Source organism: Salmo salar, chromosome 25, assembly GCF_965601325.2.
Source record: "Salmo salar chromosome 25, fSalSal1, whole genome shotgun sequence".
Classification (NCBI taxonomy): Eukaryota; Metazoa; Chordata; class Actinopteri; order Salmoniformes; family Salmonidae; genus Salmo; species Salmo salar.
Window position 1 is genome coordinate 45296430 of NC_138315.1, and position 20435 is coordinate 45316864.

General features: G+C 44.3%; 1 protein-coding gene across 1 annotated transcript in view; it reads left to right on the plus strand.

Moving 5' to 3' along the window:
• LOC106586818 (NGFI-A-binding protein 1) overlaps nucleotides 1-20435 on the plus strand; it is a 52106-nt gene that overhangs the window by 15877 nt on the left and 15794 nt on the right. Inside the window, exons 4-6 of the mRNA XM_014174500.3 lie at nucleotides 7500-7551; nucleotides 13009-13128; nucleotides 15976-16249. Coding sequence (XP_014029975.1) covers nucleotides 7500-7551; nucleotides 13009-13128; nucleotides 15976-16249 — 446 coding nt within the window. The remainder of the gene's footprint in view (nucleotides 1-7499; nucleotides 7552-13008; nucleotides 13129-15975; nucleotides 16250-20435) is intronic.

The window sequence follows — 20435 nt, forward strand, 5'->3', positions numbered from 1 at the left end:
TTGGTGGCGAATGGGTCTTCCAAATGAACAATGACCCCAAACATACTTCCAAAGTTGTGGCAAAATGGCTTAAGGACAACAAAGTCAAGGTATTGGAGTGGCCATCACAAAGCCCTGACCTCAATCCTATAGAACATTTATGCGCAGAACTGAAAAAGCGTGTATGAGCAAGGAGGCCTACAAACCTGATTCAGTTACACCAGCTCTGTCAGGAGGAATGGGCCAAAATTCACCCAACTTATTGTGGGAAGCTTGTGGAAGGCTACCCCAAACATTTGACCCAAGTTAAACAATTTAAAGGCAATGCTACCAAATGCTAATTGAGTGTATGTAAACTTCTGACCCACTGGGAATGTGATGAAAGAAGTAAAAGCTGAAATAAATCAGAATGATTTACTATTATTCTGACATTTCACATTCTTAAAATAAAGTGGTGATCCTAACTGACCTAACACAGGGAATTTGTACTAGGACTAAATGTCAGGATTTGTGAAAAACTGAGTTGAAATGTATTTGGCTAAGGTGTATGTAAACTTCTGACTTCAACTGTAATATATATATATATATATATATAAAGAGGATTAGAAATTATGCGAGTAATGTTATTTGATACTCTAATTCTATATTCTAATTTCATTGCTGATCAATCTCTGATCAAATACTTTTATTTGACAGCATTGCCTTCTCATGACTGGTCCATGAGAATAAAGTTGAAGTAGAAAATATCACACGAGTTGCTGAGTATAAAATCTCATGCTCCATCTTGGAAGTTGCCAGCTTGCTTGTGCCAGCCACTCCCCCTTTACTCCTTCTTGATGACAGAGGTTTTAATCAGACATGCAGGTGCTTCCTGGCTGGCAACCACGACGACGGAAAATTCCACCCAGCGCCGTGTATCTTTCTCACTTCTTCTCGTCATGACGTTGTTGCATGTTGATTCATAAATAATTATTTTTATGGGACGGACGTTGTGCCCACTTCCACCCTCCTTTTGGCTTAGTTGATGTAACCTGAATGTTTCAATTATAAAAAAAATAATCACTGTTTTCGATTTCGGTTTAGATTTTATATTAAATAACATTAAATGCACTATAACATTAAATGCACTATGCATTATGTGGGTTAAATGCTGTGACAAAACAGAATAAAACTATTAATAAAAGTCCCATGATTGTAGTGGCTTTCCATTAGTGCTTATCACTTATTAACCATGATTTATTCAAATCAAATTGTATTTGTCACATGCGCCGAATACAACAGGTGTAGACCTTACTCTGAAGCCCTTAACCAACAATGCAGTTTTAAGAAAAATAAGAGTTAAGAAAATATTTACTAAATAAACTAAAGTTAAAAAATATGTATATACTAATAAAATGAAGTAACACAATAAAATAACAACGAGGCTATAAACAGGGCTATTCACAATTACTTTAATAAAATATTTCAGTTGTTGTGTATATTACATTTGTTTTATTTGATGACTTTATTATTTCATTCCAAGTCATCATCTCACCTCTATAGAGCTGCTGTCTACGGTGTTTGACAAAATCACTATTATGTAGTTCTTCAAAGTAAATAAGGCATACTATTTTGACTGCTGAATACCAACTGTCAATCAATTAGATTGTGTATTTTCAAGTAGAGATACCTCCGGAAGCAACAGCTGCTTTCTAAATCACCTCACAATAGCACATTATTCTGTCTCTACTGTAGCAAGCAACTGCTCTCTGTCCCTCTCGATTGTACATTATTCTCTCTCTCTCTCTCTCTCTCTGTCTTCCCCACAATAACTTAATGTAGCAGGTGTAAAAGAAACACACACTGGATAAGTAGGTGCGCAATGGATTATGGTCATTGTTAGGGACGCACGATATATCGGTGAACAGTGAAAAATGCCAACATCGGTATCGGCTCGATGTCTAGTTTAACACCAATGTTAAAAACCGATGTCAAAGCTGACGTGCATACCTATGTAACGTAGGTACATGACATAACGACGGCATGTAAAATTTTGCGCTACACGTGCAACACAGCATTCCTAACCTAGCCCACAATGTCTGCTGTGTGGATCGAGCAGTCAACAAGTCGAACAGTCATTTGAAAGAGTAAGAACATTTCAGTGAGTCAACTCAAAGGCGAAATCCATTAAAGCCAAGATAATGGAATTCATTGCCCTTGACAATCAACCGTTCTCTGTCGTGTCGTGGGTGATGTTGGCTTTCGCCGACTGGTCGAGTACCCGTACACACTACCAAGTGCGCTATTTTTCAGATGTTGCCCTACTGGAGTTACACAGTAATAGGGTCACTGCTATTAGCTTCACGACAAACATACTATGGAACGCCGTTTGGGTCTTTGCGTGTCAAAAGAAGATACAGTAGCACTGTCAAAGCTGGACAAAAAAGTCTGCAAACACCGGCCACGAACAATGTGTTTACAATACCACGTTGGTAATAAAGCATCATTTGTTCGACCACAGCTTCTGGGGTAGTTAGCTTTAGCTTGGTACCTAGCTAGCACCAATACAACCAGCCTGAAAACAATGACCAGTAGAAACTGCAGTCATTTTCGTTATTCTTAGCAATGATTTAGGAATCCTTGTGAGTAAGTATTAGCTAGGTTGCCACTTGTTGTTCGCCTACTGAAAATGAACTTCAGTTCATGAAAGTAAATAGCTAGCCAGCTACTTAACCCTGTTGCCCAAAGCTAAGGTCATCTGGCTAGTGAGGCTCAACCGGACTGGGTTATGTGTTGTGAAGCTAGCCACAATAAGGATTAGGCACAATAGTGGAATTTCTGGTTTGCCTTCAAAATAAAAGTATGTCATTGACAGTGATGCAAATTAATACAAATAGTAGAATTATACCATACTTTTATGTTTAAGGCTAACCGCGAAGTCCACTATTGTGACTAATCCTTATTGTGGCTAGCTTCACATAGATGGGTCCGGCCACCATTAATCAAATAAGAACTGTCTTATAAATGAGGGTTATTTTAGATGATGACACCTAGCTAGATTGTTAGCTAGCTAACTATAGCTACTGAAACAGACTATGTTGTTATGCTATATTTTTGGGGAAGAACATTGTTTGCGTCCATGAGCTACCTAGCTTTTTTTTAATGACCAGCGCTGTAGGTGTGCAAGACAACTTTACCAGCATCATAGCATATGTATTGATGAATCATTGTGGCATATGAAATACGAGTGATAGTGTAATAACTATGTAAAAACTGTACAAACGCGTTAAATTATGTGACGTGCAGTCATATTCAGTTCCTGATTGGTCAACAAGTTTATTTGACACGTCAAATAGTGTTATTTGACATGAATCTTTTTTGACACGCAAAACCCAAACGACGTTCCATAGAAATCCTGGTTGAGAATGAAACGACTGCAGAAATGAACAACGAAACAGCACAGCAAGTAAGTGAAAGAAATAGGTTTTGATTATGTTTTACTGGTAATGGGGACATATGTGAATGCCAACAAAATAATTTTTTGGTGTGTGTGTGTGTAACCTTTTTTATTTAACTAGGCAAGTCAGTTAAGAACAAATTCTTATTTACTATGATGGCCAAACCCGGACAAAGCTGGGCCAATTGTGCGCTGCCCTAAGGGACTCCCAATCACTGCCGGATGTGATAGAGCCAGGATTCGATCCAGGGACTGTAGTGACACCTCTTGCACTGAGATGCAGTACCTTAGATGCAGTGCGTCCATGCGTGTGTGTGTGTTAACTATTTAACTGTACTAGAAAGCTTAAAAGGCCGCTAAAATTTTAAATATCGGTTATCGGTTAGGGCAAGGAAAATATCGGATTTCGGTATTGGCCAAAAATGTCATATCGGTGCATCACTAGTCATTGTAGTTAATTGCCACGTTTTCTGCACTAAACTACAGTATGTATGTAGAATATTGACCTGTTGGAAACTACAACTCCCTGCTACATTGCACAGTTCGGGCCTGGTCTGATTTATCTCTAGAAAAGCTGAGCATTATGTGCATTGAGCTTGCAAAATTGTTTAAATAAAATGGAATTCTAATAATTTAACCAACATTGGTCAATTAGTTGTTTTAAAAAAAAAAATCGGATTAAATGGGCATGTTTGTATAGTGAAATCTGTACATTTGTTTTTGAAGTGGGCTTCATGGCAAGAAAGGGAAAGTGGGGATGCCTAGTCAGTTGTTGTAACGCCCTGGCCATAGAGAGGGGTTTTTGTTCTTTATTTTGGTTAGGCCAGGGTGTTACATTGGGTGGGCGTTCTATGTTCTTTTTCTATGTTTTTGTATTTCTTTGTTTTGGGCCGTGTGTGGCTCCCAATCAGGCACAGCTGAAGTTCGTTGTTGTTGATAGGGAGTCACACATAAGGAGCATGTGTTTCTTTTGGGTTTTGTGGGGGATTGTTTCTGTTTAGTGTTTTGCACCTGACAGGACTGTTTGGCTGTCGGTTTCCTTGTTTTGTTGTTGAATAGTGTTCTTGCTTAATTAAACTCAAAGATGAACACTAACTCCGCTGCGTATTGGTCCACGTTCTCAGACGATGACTTCTCTGATTCATCTGACGAAGAAGACAGCCGTTACAGAATCCCCCACCAACAACGGACCAAGCAGCGGAGGAAGGAGCAGCACCAGGAGGAGCAAGGATCCAGGACCAGGGAGAGAAAGGACTGGACATGGGAGGACATCCTGGACGGCAAGGGATCCTACACTTGGGAAGAGATCCTGGTCGGAAGGGATCGCCTCCCATGGGAACAGGTAGAGGCACTCAGAAGAGTGGAGGCAGCAGGAAAGAAGGACCAACGGTATGAGGGAACACGGCTGGCAAGGAAGCCCGAGAAACAGCCCCCCAAAAAATGTTGGGGGGGGCACACGGGGAGTGTGGCAGAGTCAGGTTGGAGACCTGAGCCAGCTCCCCGTGCTTACAGGAGGCAGCGCAGTACTTGTCAGACACCGTGTTATGTGATAAAGCGCACGGTGTCCCCAGTACGCGTGGAGAGCCCGGTGCGCTACATCCCAGCTCCTAACATCTGCCGGGGGAGGTTGGGCATTGAGCCAGGACGGGTTGTGCAGGCCGTGCGCTCTAGACCTCCAGTGCGTCTTCTGGACCCGGTCTATCCTGTGCCTGCTCCACGGACCAGGCCTCCAGTGGGTCTCCCTATCCTGGTTAAGCCTGTGCCTCCTCCTCGGACCAGGCCTCCAGTGGGTCTCCCCATCCTGGTCTGTCCTGTGCCTCCTCTTAGGACCAGGCCACCAGTGGGTCTCCCCATCCTGGTCCGTCCTGTGCCGTTTCCACGGACCAGGCCTCCAGTGGGTCTCCCCATCCTGGTCAGTCCTGTGCCTCCTCTTAGGACCAGGCCACCAGTGGGTCTCCCCATCCTGGTCCATCCTGTGCCACCTCCCAGGACTAGGCCTCCAGTGGGTCTCGCCAGTCGGGAGCCGCCAGAGCCGCCCGCCAGTCCGGAGCCGCCAGAGCCGCCCGCCAGTCAGGAGCCGCCAGAGCCGCCCGCCAGTCAGGAGCTGCCAGAGCCGCCCGCCAGTCAGGAGCTGCCAGAGCCGCCCGCCAGTCAGGAGCTGCCAGAGCCGCCCGCCAGTCAGGAGCTGCCAGAGCCACCCGCCAGTCAGGAGCTGCTAGAGCCGCCCGCCTGTCCGGAGCTGCCAGAGTGGCCCGCCTGTTCGGAGCTGCCAGAGTGGCCCGCCTGTTCGGAGCTGCCAGAGTGGCCCGCCTGTTCGGAGCTGCCAGAGTGGCCCGCCTGTTCGGAGCTGCGAGAGTGGCCCGCCTGTTCGGAGCTGCCAGAGTGGCCCGCCTGTCCGGATCTGCCAGAGTGGCCCGCCTGTCCGGATCTGCGAGAGTGGCCCGCCTGTTCAGAGCTGCCAGAGTGGCCCGCTTGTCCGGATCTGCCAGAGTGGCCCGCCTGTCCGGATCTGCCAGAGTGGCCCGCCTGTCCGGATCTGCCAGAATGGCCTGCCAGCCGGGCGCAGCCAGGGTCGTCCGACAGCCGGGCGCAGCCATCGCCGCCCGCCAGCCGGGCGCAGCAAGGGACACCCGCCAGCCGGGCGCAGCCATCACCGCCCGCCAGCCGGGCGCAGCCAGGGTCGTCCACCAGCCGGGCGCAACAAGGGTCGCCGGCTAGCCGGGCGAAGTCAGGGTCGCCCACCAGACCTTCGGCGTGGCCAGGTGCGCCACCTAAGAGGGCGACGCCAAGGGTGGAACAGAGGCCACGTCCCGCACCTGAGCCGCCGCCGTAAGAAGGCCCACCCGGACCCTCCCCTTCAGTGTCAGGTTTTGCGGCCGGAGTCCGCACCTTGGGGGGGGTACTGTAACGCCCTGGCCATAGAGAGGGGTTTTTGTTCTTTATTTTGGTTAGGCCAGGGTGTTACATTGGGTGGGTGTTCTATGTTCTTTTTCTATGTTTTTGTATTTCTTTGTTTTGGGCCGTGTGTGGCTCCCAATCAGGCACAGCTGAAGTTCGTTGTTGTTGATTGGGAGTCACACATAAGGAGCATGTGAAGAAGACAGCCGTTACAGTTGTACAACTGAATGCATTCAACTGAAATGTGTCTTCCTGCATTTAACCCAACCCCTCTGAATCAGAGAGGTGCGGGGTGCTGCCTTAATTGATGTCCACGTCATGGGCGTCTGGGGAGCAGTTGTTGTTGGGGGTTAACTGCCTTGCTCAAGGGCGGAACGTCACGTTTTTCCACCTTGCCAGTATTGCGTCATTGGTGTTGCACCATAAATTAAAGGGAAATAAATCAGCATTTGACAATATTTTACAGGAGTTTTCATATGTACCTTTTTTCCTTTAGGCATTATAGATCCTTTAGGGATTACAGAACGTTTAGGCATTACAGAAGATCCTTTAGGCATTATAGATCCTTTAGGCATTATAGATCCTTTAGGGATTACAGAACGTTTAGGCATTACAGAAGATCCTTTAGGCATTATAGATCCTTTAGGCATTATAGATCCTTTAGGGATTACAGAACATTTAGGCATTACAGAAGATCCTTTAGGCATTATAGATCCTTTAGGCATTATAGATCCTTTAGGGATTACAGAACGTTTAGGGATTACAGAAGATCCTTTAGGCATTATAGATCAAGATACTATTATCCTGTTCACTATTAGAAGGTTTATGCTCTTTAAAATGTTCCTCTCTCTCACTGATCTCTCTCTGGTCTCGCTTTCTCTCTTTCTGGTCTCTCGCTCTCTCTTTCTTTCTGGTCTGTCTCTCCCTCTCTCTCTCTCTGGTCTCTCTTTCTTTCTGGTCTCTCTCTGGTCTCTCGCTCTTTCATTCTGGTCTCTGTCTCTCCCTCTCTCTTTCTGGTCTCTCTACCCCTCTCTCTATCTCTCTATGGTCTCTCTCTCGGTCTCTCTCTCTCTCTCTCTCTCTCTCTCTCTCTGGTCTCTCTCTCTCTCTCTCTCTCTCTCTCTCTGGTCTCTCTCTCTCTCTCTCTCTCTCTCTCTCTCTCTCTCTCTCTCTCAATCTCCTGTAGGTCTCGATGTTGTGACAGAGATGATCCTTCTCCCAAGATGATCAAAACAGAGGTGAGCTCATCTCTTTCCTCTCACACCACATGTTCTGATGAGCACAGCGTTTGGCTATATATAATTCAAAGCTCATTCCTGTATCCTCAGTTTCCTAACACCTTTTGTGTTAGTATATTAAAAAGGGTTAATACATTAACAATTGATTCCCACAGACAGACAGACAGATAGTGCATGGTTCTGGCTTGTTGTGTTCAGCGCCTTATTGTTTACTTAGCTGCCTGTCAGCCGGCTTGGCTGTGTGGGCGTGGCTCGAATGAGAGGGGCGTGTCCCTCAAGACTACTGGGTGTCATAATGTAAGTGAACGCTCAAAGTTCACCACAATAAAAACTTCCTCTGTCGAATCAGGTCATCTCCTCCACACCTTAAGTCAGGCCCTAAGAATCCACATTGATCGACTGACACACCTCCTTGCGTCCCCTCCTTGTCTTTTGAAGTGCGTCAGACGCTACGTAGTAGGGCCTTGTCTGTCAGTGTGTCAATGCCTCTATATTTCCATTCCTCACAGTGTAGTGCAGCTGTTGAGTAAAGAGTTTCCCCAGAAACTCCTCTGAGCTGTTGACTAAAGAGTGGCTTTGTGCAGTGAGCTGTGTGAGATTGTGGCAGCTGTTCATTCATCTCTCTCCAGTGGTTGGTTTGATGGTGGTCCAAACCTCTGATGTGAGTGATCATACTCCACACCTCCACAGTACAGGGGTGGACCAGGGTGGGACCAGCTAGGTAGCAGACACACTCCCCCATCTCCTTCCCCCTGTTTCTCAATCCTTTGGGGCAGTCACATTGCAGAACTTTGTAGAACACATATACAGAGTTATTTGTTTGAAGGGAAAGGGGGGATACCTAGTCAGATATACAGCTGAATGTCTTTAACTGAAACGTGTCTTCCTGCATTTAACCCAACCCCTCTGAATCAGAGAATATACTTACAGATATATGATCTTCATTAGACCCAGTTTGTTACATACATGACACACATTTTACCTTAAAACAACTTTTGGAGTTGTTTTCATTTTGAGCCATTTTTCTCTTGCTAAAGTGCCAATTGTTCTCACGACCTGGTGGTTTTCTTTTGACTGTACACGACCCAGTCTCCTGCTTGAGAAGAAGTTTTACATATTTACCACAACAAAGGACTTAATGACAGAGTACTAAAATGAATCCCCACCCACCTGCTTTTCCCCTGCTGTTTCAGTCCTCACCATACCACACATACACACTGCTGCCACCCTCCCGTTAAGGGCCAGGCACACGCCCATGTGGACTCCAACAACAGAAAAGCCCAAATGAGTGCAGTCGCACCTACCCATAGGCCTGATGACATCACCATGTGGGCGCTCTCTGAATCACCCACACCCATACACTTGCACAGTTGAGTTGTCTGCACACACACACACACACACACACACACACACACACACACACACACACACACACACACACACACACACACACACACACGCACACGCACACGCACACACACAGTCATATGGTCTTTAACTCTCCTTCTGTCTCTCCCCGGCTCTCTCTCACATACACACACACACACACACACACACACACACACACACACACACACACACACACACACACACACACACACACACACACACACACACACACACACACACACACACACACACACACACACACACGCACACACAGTCATATGGTCTTTAACTCTCCTTCTGTCTCTCCCCCTCTCTCTCACATACACACACACACACACACACACACACACACACACACACACACACACACACACACACACACACACACACACACACACACGGTCTTTAACTCTCCTTCTGTCTCTCCCCCTCTCTCTCACGTACACACACACACACACACACACACACACCCAGTCTGACTGGACACCTTCTGTGGGTTCTGTAAAGGAGTGACACATCATAAGATATGGTTGTAGGGTTAGCTCAGGGTTGATGGACCAGCAGACATGTGTTAACCTTCCTCCTCCAACCTTCACTAACCCCAGTACAGCAGGAAGGATCCACCTCAGCTGGTAGGTTTACTTCCTGACTTACTTCCTGACTTACATCCTGACTTACTTACTGACTTACTGACTTACTTACTGACTTACTGACTTACTTACTGACTTACTGACTGACTTACTTACTGACTGACTTACTGACTGACTTACTGACTGACTTACTTCCTGACTTACTGACTGACTTACTTACTGACTTACTTACTGACTTACTTACTGACTTACTGACTTACTGACTTACTTACTGACTGACTTACTGACTGACTTACTGACTGACTTACTTACTGACTTACTGACTGACTTACTTACTGACTTACTGACTTACTTACTGACTTTATTGTCCCCGTGGGGAAATTTTGTTGCAGTGTCATGTACATGTTTAAAGTGGCGTTTAAATACAAAACAACATTGACAATACAACTTTCATAGCAGTTACATACCAATACATAAAAAAATACAAAAAGACTAGCCTGCTGGCCTTACTGAGTCGATAGGAACATTAGTCTGCTGGCCTCACTGAGTCGATAGGAACATTAGCCTGCTGGCCTTACTGAGTGGATAGGAACATTAGCCTGCTGGCCTTACTGAGTCGATAGGAACATTAGCCTGCTGGCCTTACTGAGTCGATAGGAACATTAGCCTGCTGGCCTTACTGAGTCGATAGGAACATTAGCCTGCTGGCCTTACTGAGTGGATAGGAACATTAGCCTGCTGGCCTTACTGAGTGGATAGGAACATTAGCCTGCTGGCCTTACTGAGTGGATAGGAACATTAGCCTGCTGGCCTTACTGAGTCGATAGGAACATTAGCCTGCTGGCCTTACTGAGTCGATAGGAACATTAGCCTGCTGGCCTTACTGAGTCGATAGGAACATTAGCCTGCTGGCCTTACTGAGTCGATAGGAACATTAGCATGCTGGCCTTACTGAGTGGATAGAAACATTAGCCCGCTGGCCTTACTGAGTCGATAGGAACATTAGCCTGCTGGCCTTACTGAGTCGTTAGGAACATTAGCCTGCTGGCCTTACTGAGTGGATAGGAACATTAGCCTGCTCGCCTTACTGAGTCGATAGGAACATTAGCCTGCTGGCTTTACTGAGTGGATAGAAACATTAGCCTGCTGGCCTTACTGAGTCGATAGGAACATTAGCCTGCTGGCCTTACTGAGTCGATAGGAACATTAGCCTGCTGGCCTTACTGAGTCGTTAGGAACATTAGCCTGCTGGCCTTACTGAGTCGATAGGAACATTAGCCTGCTGGCCTTACTGAGTCGATAGGAACATTAGCCTGCTGGCCTTACTGAGTGGATAGGAACATTAGCCTGCTGGCCTTACTGAGTCGATAGGAACATTAGCCTGCTGGCCTTACTGAGTCGATAGGAACATTAGCCTGCTGGCCTTACTGGGTGGATAGGAACATTAGCCTGCTGGCCTTACTGAGTTGATAGGAACATTAGCCTGCTGGCCTTACTGAGTCGATAGGAACATTAGCCTGCTGGCCTTACTGAGTCAATAGGAACATTAGCCTACTGGGTGGATAGGAACATTAGCCTGCTGGCCTTACTGAGTGGATAGGAACATTAGCCTGCTGGCCTTACTGAGTCGATAGGAACATTAGCCTGCTGGCCTTACTGAGTCGATAGGAACATTAGCCTGCTGGCCTTACTGAGTCGATAGGAACATTAGCCTGCTGGCCTTACTGGGTGGATAGGAACATTAGCCTGCTGGCCTTACTGAGTCGATAGGAACATTAGCCTGCTGGCCTTACTGAGTCGATAGGAACATTAGCCTGCTGGCCTTACTGAGTTGATTGTAACATTAGCCTGCTGGCCTTACTGAGTCGATAGGAACATTAGCCTGCTGGCCTTACTGAGTGGATAGGAACATTAGCCTGCTGGCCTTACTGAGTCGATAGGAACATTAGCCCGCTGGCCTTACTGAGTCGATAGGAACATTAGCCTGCTGGCCTTACTGAGTCGTTAGGAACATTAGCCTGCTGGCCTTACTGAGTGGATAGGAACATTAGCCTGCTCGCCTTACTGAGTCGATAGGAACATTAGCCTGCTGGCTTTACTGAGTGGATAGAAACATTAGCCTGCTGGCCTTACTGAGTCGATAGGAACATTAGCCTGCTGGCCTTACTGAGTCGATAGGAACATTAGCCTGCTGGCCTTACTGAGTCGTTAGGAACATTAGCCTGCTGGCCTTACTGAGTCGATAGGAACATTAGCCTGCTGGCCTTACTGAGTCGATAGGAACATTAGCCTGCTGGCCTTACTGAGTGGATAGGAACATTAGCCTGCTGGCCTTACTGAGTGGATAGGAACATTAGCCTGCTGGCCTTACTGAGTCGATAGGAACATTAGCCTGCTGGCCTTACTGGGTGGATAGGAACATTAGCCTGCTGGCCTTACTGAGTTGATAGGAACATTAGCCTACTGGGTGGATAGGAACATTAGCCTGCTGGCCTTACTGAGTGGATAGGAACATTAGCCTGCTGGCCTTACTGAGTCGATAGGAACATTAGCCTGCTGGCCTTACTGAGTCGATAGGAACATTAGCCTGCTGGCCTTACTGAGTCGATAGGAACATTAGCCTGCTGGCCTTACTGGGTGGATAGGAACATTAGCCTGCTGGCCTTACTGAGTCGATAGGAACATTAGCCTGCTGGCCTTACTGAGTCGATAGGAACATTAGCCTGCTGGCCTTACTGAGTTGATTGTAACATTAGCCTGCTGGCCTTACTGAGTCGATAGGAACATTAGCCTGCTGGCCTTACTGAGTGGATAGGAACATTAGCCTGCTGGCCTTACTGAGTCGATAGGAACATTAGCCTGCTGGCCTTACTGAGTCGATAGGAACATTAGCTGCTGGCCTTACTGAGTCGATAGGAACATTAGCCTGCTGGCCTTACTGAGTGGATAGGAACATTAGCCTGCTGGCCTTACTGAGTCGATAGGAACATTAGCCTGCTGGCCTTACTGAGTGGATAGGAACATTAGCCTGCTGGCCTTACTGAGTTGATAGGAACATTAGCCTGCTGGCCTTACTGAGTCGATAGGAACATTAGCCAGAGCTATTTAGGAGGAATATCACACCTGGCACAAATGATTGTCTAGTTCTGTTAGGACCTCATATTGAAACTAATAGGGACCCTAACTGATGTATCAATCTTAAAGTGATCTACTTTGGTTTAGATACAAGCATCATGAAATCTTAGACAATACATTAATTCAACTTGGACCTAACTTTCTTACCACTTTGTGCATGTTGTTTCTTCCTTCACAGACTCTGTGAATTGGTCAAATTTGGTCAAATGATAAATGTTGTGTATGGTTTCCTAGAAACAAGGGTGTCTCAACTTACCCCACTCTCCCCTAGAGAAGAAAAGAAGGGCTCATCAGGACCGTGGTCTCAATGTTCCTCACTGACTCTGTCTCTTTATTGTGTCAGGAGGGCTTCTTAGACCTCCAGGAAGCCCTGCAGGCCATCCACATGAGAAGGGAGGCCCTGAGAGAGCAGCTGGCCACAGCCAAGTCTAAAGGAGAGGATACTATGGGGCGCAGCATCCAGGTGACTACACTACCACTCACTGACTGACTGACTGACTGACTGACTGACTGTCTGAAGGACTGACTGACTGTCTGTCTGATGGACTGATGGATGGACTGACTGACTGACTGGCTGGCTTGCTGACTGACTGACTCACTGGCTGTTTGACGGACTGACGGACTGACTGACTGACTGACTGGCTTGCTGGATGACTGTTTGGCTGATTGGCTTGCTGGCTGGCTGTGTGTGTGACTGACTGACTGGATAACTGTATGGATGGCTGGCTGATGGACTGGGTAAATGAGAAGAAATGAAGTGAGGAAGCAACTGCATATAATCAGCAAAGTTATTGGCAAGCTGTTTTGTTTCCTCTCAGCTTATCTTGTTTCTAGTTGAGGGGAAAAAAAACGGAATGATGAAAGCAGTCACTCATCCATGCTTTCCTCCACATCTGTTAAGACATCATCCACTGTGCTTAAACAGATACTTCGGGATTTTGGCAGTGAAGCCCTTTTATCTACTTCCCCAGTCAGATGAACTCGTGGATACTATTTTTATGTGTGCAGTTTAAATGAAGTTGCTAACTAGTGCTAGCGCAATTGCTAACTAGCTTTAGAGCAAAGACTGGAAGTCTATGGGTATCTGCTTCCAGTCATTACACTAATGCTAGTTAGCATTGGCTCACAAAACTACGTCTAACCTCCTTCCTACTGAACACCGAGACCAAAAAAATGATATCCAAAAGTTCATCAGACTGGGCAGGTAGATTAACAATTAATCAAATGGCCACTCACACTATTTACACCTTTGTTTTTACACTGCTGCAACTCGCTGTTTATCATCTATGCATAGTCACTTTACCCCTACCTACATGTACAAATGACCTCGACTAACCTGTACCCCCACACATTGACTCTGTAACGGTACCACCTGTATATAGCCTCATTGTTGTTATTTTATTGTGTTACTTTTTATTACATTTTTTACTTTAGTTTATTTAGTAAATATTTTCTTAACTCTATTTCTTGAACTGCATGGTTGGTTAAGGGTTTGTAAGTCAGCATTTCACTGTAAGGTCTACACATGTTTTATTCAGAGCATGTGACAAATAACATTTGATTTGATTAGATAAAGAGCCTCATTGCCAATATCCCAAAGTATCCATTTAAAATAACTCTCCTAATTATCCCTCGTCAAATTATAGGTTTCTTTTCTGTCGTTTCGGAGAGACAGACGAGGCAGGAAATGGCTGACAGATATGTGTATTAATAACCAGTATCTAGACAGGAGAACAGATACGTGTATTAATAACCAGTATCTAGACAGGAGAACAGATATGTGTATTAATAACCAGTATCTAGACAGGAGAACAGATACGTGTATTAATAACCAGTATCTAGACAGGAGAACAGATACGTGTATTAATAACCAGTATCTAGACAGGAGAACAGATACGTGTATTAATAACCAGTATCTAGACAGGAGAACAGATACGTGTATTAATAACCAGTGTCTAGACAGGAGAACAGATACGTGTATTAATAACCAGTGTCTAGACAGGAGAACAGATACGTGTATTAATAACCAGTATCTAGACAGGAGAACAGATACGTGTATTAATAACCAGTATCTAGACAGGAGAACAGATACGTGTATTAATAACCAGTATCTAGACAGGAGAACAGATACGTGTATTAATAACCAGTGTCTAGACAGGAGAACAGATACGTGTATTAATAACCAGTATCTAGACAGGAGAACAGATACGTGTATTAATAACCAGTATCTAGACAGGAGAACAGATACGTGTATTAATAACCAGTATCTAGACAGGAGAACAGATACGTGTATTAATAACCAGTATCTAGACAGGAGAACAGATACGTGTATTAATAACCAGTATCTAGACAGGAGAACAGATACATGTATTAATAACCAGTATCTAGACAGGAGAACAGATACGTGTATTAATAACCAGTGTCTAGACAGGAGAACAGATAGGTGTATTAATAACCAGTGTCTAGACAGGAGAACAGATACGTGTATTAATAACCAGTGTCTAGACAGGAGAACAGATACGTGTATTAATAACCAGTATCTAGACAGGAGAACAGATACGTGTATTAATAACCAGTATCTAGACAGGAGAACAGATACGAGTATTAATAACCAGTATCTAGACAGGAGAACAGACTTGTGCTGCCCATTTAGATGGTCTTTGAGAGAACTGCAGGCTCAGTTTTTTTGTGTGTGATGTGTTTTCTAATGTGAAAAACAAACTTCATTTGTATTGTGTTTATCTCTAACTCTGCATGCCTCCATCTGTGTGTGTGTCTGCGTCTGTCCATGCGTGCGTGTGTGTGTGTGTGTCCATCTGTGTGTGTGTGTGTGTGTGTGTGTCTGCGTCTGTCCGTGTGTGTCTGCGTCTGTCCGTGTGTGTGTGTGTGTCTGCGTCTGTCCGTGTGTGTGTGTGTGTCTGCGTCTGTCCGTGTGTGTGTGTGTGTCTGCGTCTGTCCGTGTGTGTGTGTGTGTCTGCGTCTGTCCGTGTGTGTCTGCGTCTGTCCGTGTGTGTGTCTGCGTCTGTCCGTGTGTGTGTCCGTGTGTGTGTGTGTGTGTGTGTGTATATGTGTGTGTGTGTGTGTGTGTGTGTGTGTGTGTGTGTGTGTGTGTGTGTGTGTGTGTGTGTGTGTGTGTGTGTGTGTGTGTGTGTGTGTGTGTGTCTGTCCGTGTGTGTCTGCATCTGTCCGTGTGTGTCTGCGTCTGTCCATGTGTGTCTGCGTCTGTCCATGTGTGTGTGTGTGTGTGTGTGTGTGTGTGTGTGTGTGTGTGTGTGTGTGTGTGTGTGGTCTGTTCATGCGGGTGTGTTAGCTGCAGCTGGAGTGTCTGCTGGCCAGACAGATGGAGATCCATCACGAAGCCCAGGCCCAGGACAGACTGCAGGCCCAGGACAGACTGCAGGCCCAGGACAGACTGCAGGCCCAGGACAGACTGCAGGCCCAGGACAGACTGCAGACCCAGGACAGACTGCAGGCCCTGGAGTGGAAGGTCCCTCTGGGGGCCTTCAGGTTGAGACACAACACTAACCCAGAGCACTGTCACCATGTCAACGGAGTCTCCACTGACAGCACCAGTCTACCACCAGGTCAGTCATTCCACATTCATGTTAGGAAGTGTATATTGGACCGGCAGAACAAAAACGTAAGGTTGAATTAATTAGGTGTTGAGGTTAAGTTTAGGAACCAGGGTTCGATTAAGGTTAGGGTTGGAGTAAGGAGAAAGCATAAAAAGTTAACATTGGGTCAGTGGTACCACTGTCCGCCACCATTCTATTTCTGCTGGTTAAATATACACTGCCTTTATGTTTCATTTCCTAGTCACACTTTCATTTCTTTCAGTCATTTGTTTTGGGGTTTTTGGGGGGAGTTTCAGGATGGGTCCAGGTGTGTGTGTGTGTGTGTATTTTTTGGTATTTGGTATTTTATTAGGATCCCCATTAGCTGTTGTGAAGCAGCAGCTACTCTTCCTGAGGTCCACACAAAGCCTGAAACTTGACATAACACAGAACATTAATGAATGAGAACAGCTCAAGGGCAGAACTACATACATTTCAAAATGGCACATGTAGCCTACATATCAATATATACACACAATCTATCTAGGTCCTCAGAAAACAGACTTATATATAAAGATTATAAATGCTCTGAGTTGTTTTTAAGTTTGCTTTGAGGACCATTAGGCAGCTATTGATTTGCCCTGAAGCCCTCTAAAATGGATAATTCACCCAAATTACAAAATTACACATTGATTTCTTGACCCTGTAAGCAGTCTGTGGACAAGGTATGACTGCAATCCATGCTTTGGTTTAGTTTCCCTGGCACTGTTTCCACATACTAACGTTTTAACATTTGTAGCACAAATCCCATTCAAGTCATGGGACTGATATTAGCATTTTTCGCGCATAAGACATCAGAATGCTTCAGTTTGGCTGGCGCCTAGTCGAACTCAGCTAGTACGAAGCGAACAAGTGTGCTCGCATACTCCCTTAAAAGACCTTCGCTTGAAAAGACCTTCGCTTGAAAAACTGAGTGGCAATAGTACGGTTTGTCCATTTTGAGTTTGTCCAAATTAAATCTAAGATATCTCAAGAAATCTGTCATGAATTTTGACGTTTTTGCCAAGGAGATCTTATTCGTACAATTTTACATCTAACTAAGATGTTTAGTGCAGTATTTGTCACTTAAAACGTGCATGAAAACGAGTCTCTCATTGAATGACAACAAAGACTTTATTGAATAATGCCTACTGTTGATCAATCACCCACAAAGGGGCGTAGACTTCGGCTCTGAACTTCGGCTTGGATCCAGAAAACATTTTGTGTGCCCAAACAGCCGAAAAAACCCTCACCGATGTCCAAAACAAACAAACGTCATAAAATATCATCATAATATATGCACAAACTCTTCGGAACTGTTTCGACCGGGAAACATGTGTAATTTGAGACAACGAAGAGTGTGTGGTGAGCACTGAGGATGAAGGGTGACACGTCCTCTCTACTTTCACAAACTCAACCTCACACAGTCAACAGCATGACACCGCAACGTTAACACTTTCACCTGCTTCCTCTGTTTCCTCTCATGCTCACACGCGCGCAACCACACACACTTAAACACACCCACTTAAACACAATAAAACACACACACTTACACACATGCACTCACATGTACACAGACTGAATTATCTTCCTTTGTGCTCCACCTCTGGGTCTTCAGTCACAGCGTTGACAGCAATGTGGCGTGACTAACACTTTTCATACACAGCACAACACACCGCTCTTTCATTTAACAGCCTCTATTGATGACAGAGAGAAAGCCACAAAGCATTGTTTTAAATAAGGGGTGTTGACTTTTTGTGAGGTGATTTGAGTGCTAGAATACCACAGTACTTTATTATCATTCTGTTATATCAGTAATGTGTCTTCTGTTGAGAACAGGGACTCCCTGCCTAATTAAATAAAATTAAAGTTTATTTGTCACGTACGCCGAATACAACAAGTGTAGACCTTACAGTGAAATGCTTACTTACTTTTTAAATCAAAATAAATAGGTATTAAGTTAACAATAGATAAATAATGAAATAAAAACAACAGCGAAAAATAACAGTAGCGAGACTATATACAGTAGCGAGGCTATATACAGGCACAGGTTAGTCGGGCTATTTGAGGTAGTATGTACATGTAGGTTTGGTTAAAGTGACTATGCATATATGATAAACAGAGAGTAGCAGTAGAGTAATCAAATCAAATTGTATTTGTCACATGCGCCGAATACATCAGGTGTAGACCTACCGGTGAAATGCTTACTTACGAGCCCCTAACCAACTATGCAGTTTAAAAAATATATATAAGAATAGGAAATAAAAGTAACAAGTAATTAAAGAGCAGTCTGTCCATTACAGGTTAAATAACAGCTCCCTGTCTAAATACAGGTTAAATAACAGCTCCCTGTCTAATTACAGGTTAAATAACAGCTCCCTGTCTAATTACAGGTTAAATAACAGCTCCCTGTCTAAATACAGGTTAAATAACAGCTCCCTGTCTAAATACAGGTTAAATAACAGCTCCCTGTCTAAATACAGGTTAAATAACAGCTCCCTGTCTAATTACAGGTTAAATAACAGCTCCCTGTCTAATTACAGGTTAAATAACAGCTCCCTGTCTAAATACAGGTTAAGTAACAGCTCCCTGTCTAAATACAGGTTAAATAACAGCTCCCTGTCTAATTACAGGTTAAATAACAGCTCCCTGTCTAAATACAGGTTAAATAACAGCTCCCTGTCTAAATACAGGTTAAATAACAGCTCCCTGTCTAAATACAGGTTAAATAACAGCTCCCTGTCTAAATACAGGTTAAATAACAGCTCCCTGTCTAATTACAGGTTAAATAACAGCTCCCTGTCTAATTACAGGTTAAATAACAGCTCCCTGTCTAAATACAGGTTAAGTAACAGCTCCCTGTCTAATTACAGGTTAAATAACAGCTCCCTGTCTAATTACAGGTTAAATAACAGCTCCCTGTCTAATTACAGGTTAAATAACAGCTCCCTGTCTAAATACAGGTTAAATAACAGCTCCCTGTCTAAATACAGGTTAAATAACAGCTCCCTGTCTAATTACAGGTTAAATAACAGCTCCCTGTCTAAATACAGGTTAAATAACAGCTCCCTGTCTAAATACAGGTTAAATAACAGCTCCCAGTCTAATTACAGGTTAAATAACAGCTCCCTGTCTAATTACAGGTTAAATAACAGCTCCCTGTCTAAATACAGGTTAAATAACAGCTCCCTGTCTAATTACAGGTTAAATAACAGCTCCCTGTCTAATTACAGGTTAAATAACAGCTCCCTGTCTAAATACAGGTTAAATAACAGCTCCCTGTCTAATTACAGGTTAAATAACAGCTCCCTGTCTAATTACAGGTTAAATAACAGCTCCCTGTCTAATTACAGGTTAAATAACAGCTCCCTGTCTAATTACAGGTTAAATAACGTCTCCCTGTCTAATTACAGGTTAAATAACAGCTCCCTGTCTAATTACAGGTTAAATAACAGCTCCCTGTCTAAATACAGGTTAAATAACAGCTCCCTGTCTAATTACAGGTTAAATAACAGCTCCCTGTCTAAATACAGGTTAAATAACAGCTCCCTGTCTAAATACAGGTTAAATAACAGCTCCCTGTCTAATTACAGGTTAATTAACAGCTCCCTGTCTAAATACAGGTTAAATAACAGCTCCCTGTCTAAATACAGGTTAAATAACAGCTCCCTGTCTAAATACAGGTTAATTAACAGCTCCCTGTCTAATTACAGGTTAAATAACAGCTCCCTGTCTAATTACAGGTTAAATAACAGCTCCCTGTCTAATTACAGGTTAAATAACGTCTCCCTGTCTAATTACAGATTAAATAACGTCTCCCTGTCTAATTACAGGTTAAATAACAGCTCCCTGTCTAATTACAGGTTAAATAACAGCTCCCTGTCTAATTACAGGTTAAATAACAGCTCCCTGTCTAAATACAGGTTAAATAACAGCTCCCTGTCTAAATACAGGTTAAATAACAGCTCCCTGTCTAAATACAGGTTAAATAACAGCTCCCTGTCTAATTACAGGTTAAATAACAGCTCCCTGTCTAATTACAGGTTAAATAACAGCTCCCTGTCTAAATACAGGTTAAATAACAGCTCCCTGTCTAAATACAGGTTAAATAACAGCTCCCTGTCTAATTACAGGTTAAATAACAGCTCCCTGTCTAATTACAGGTTAAATAACAGCT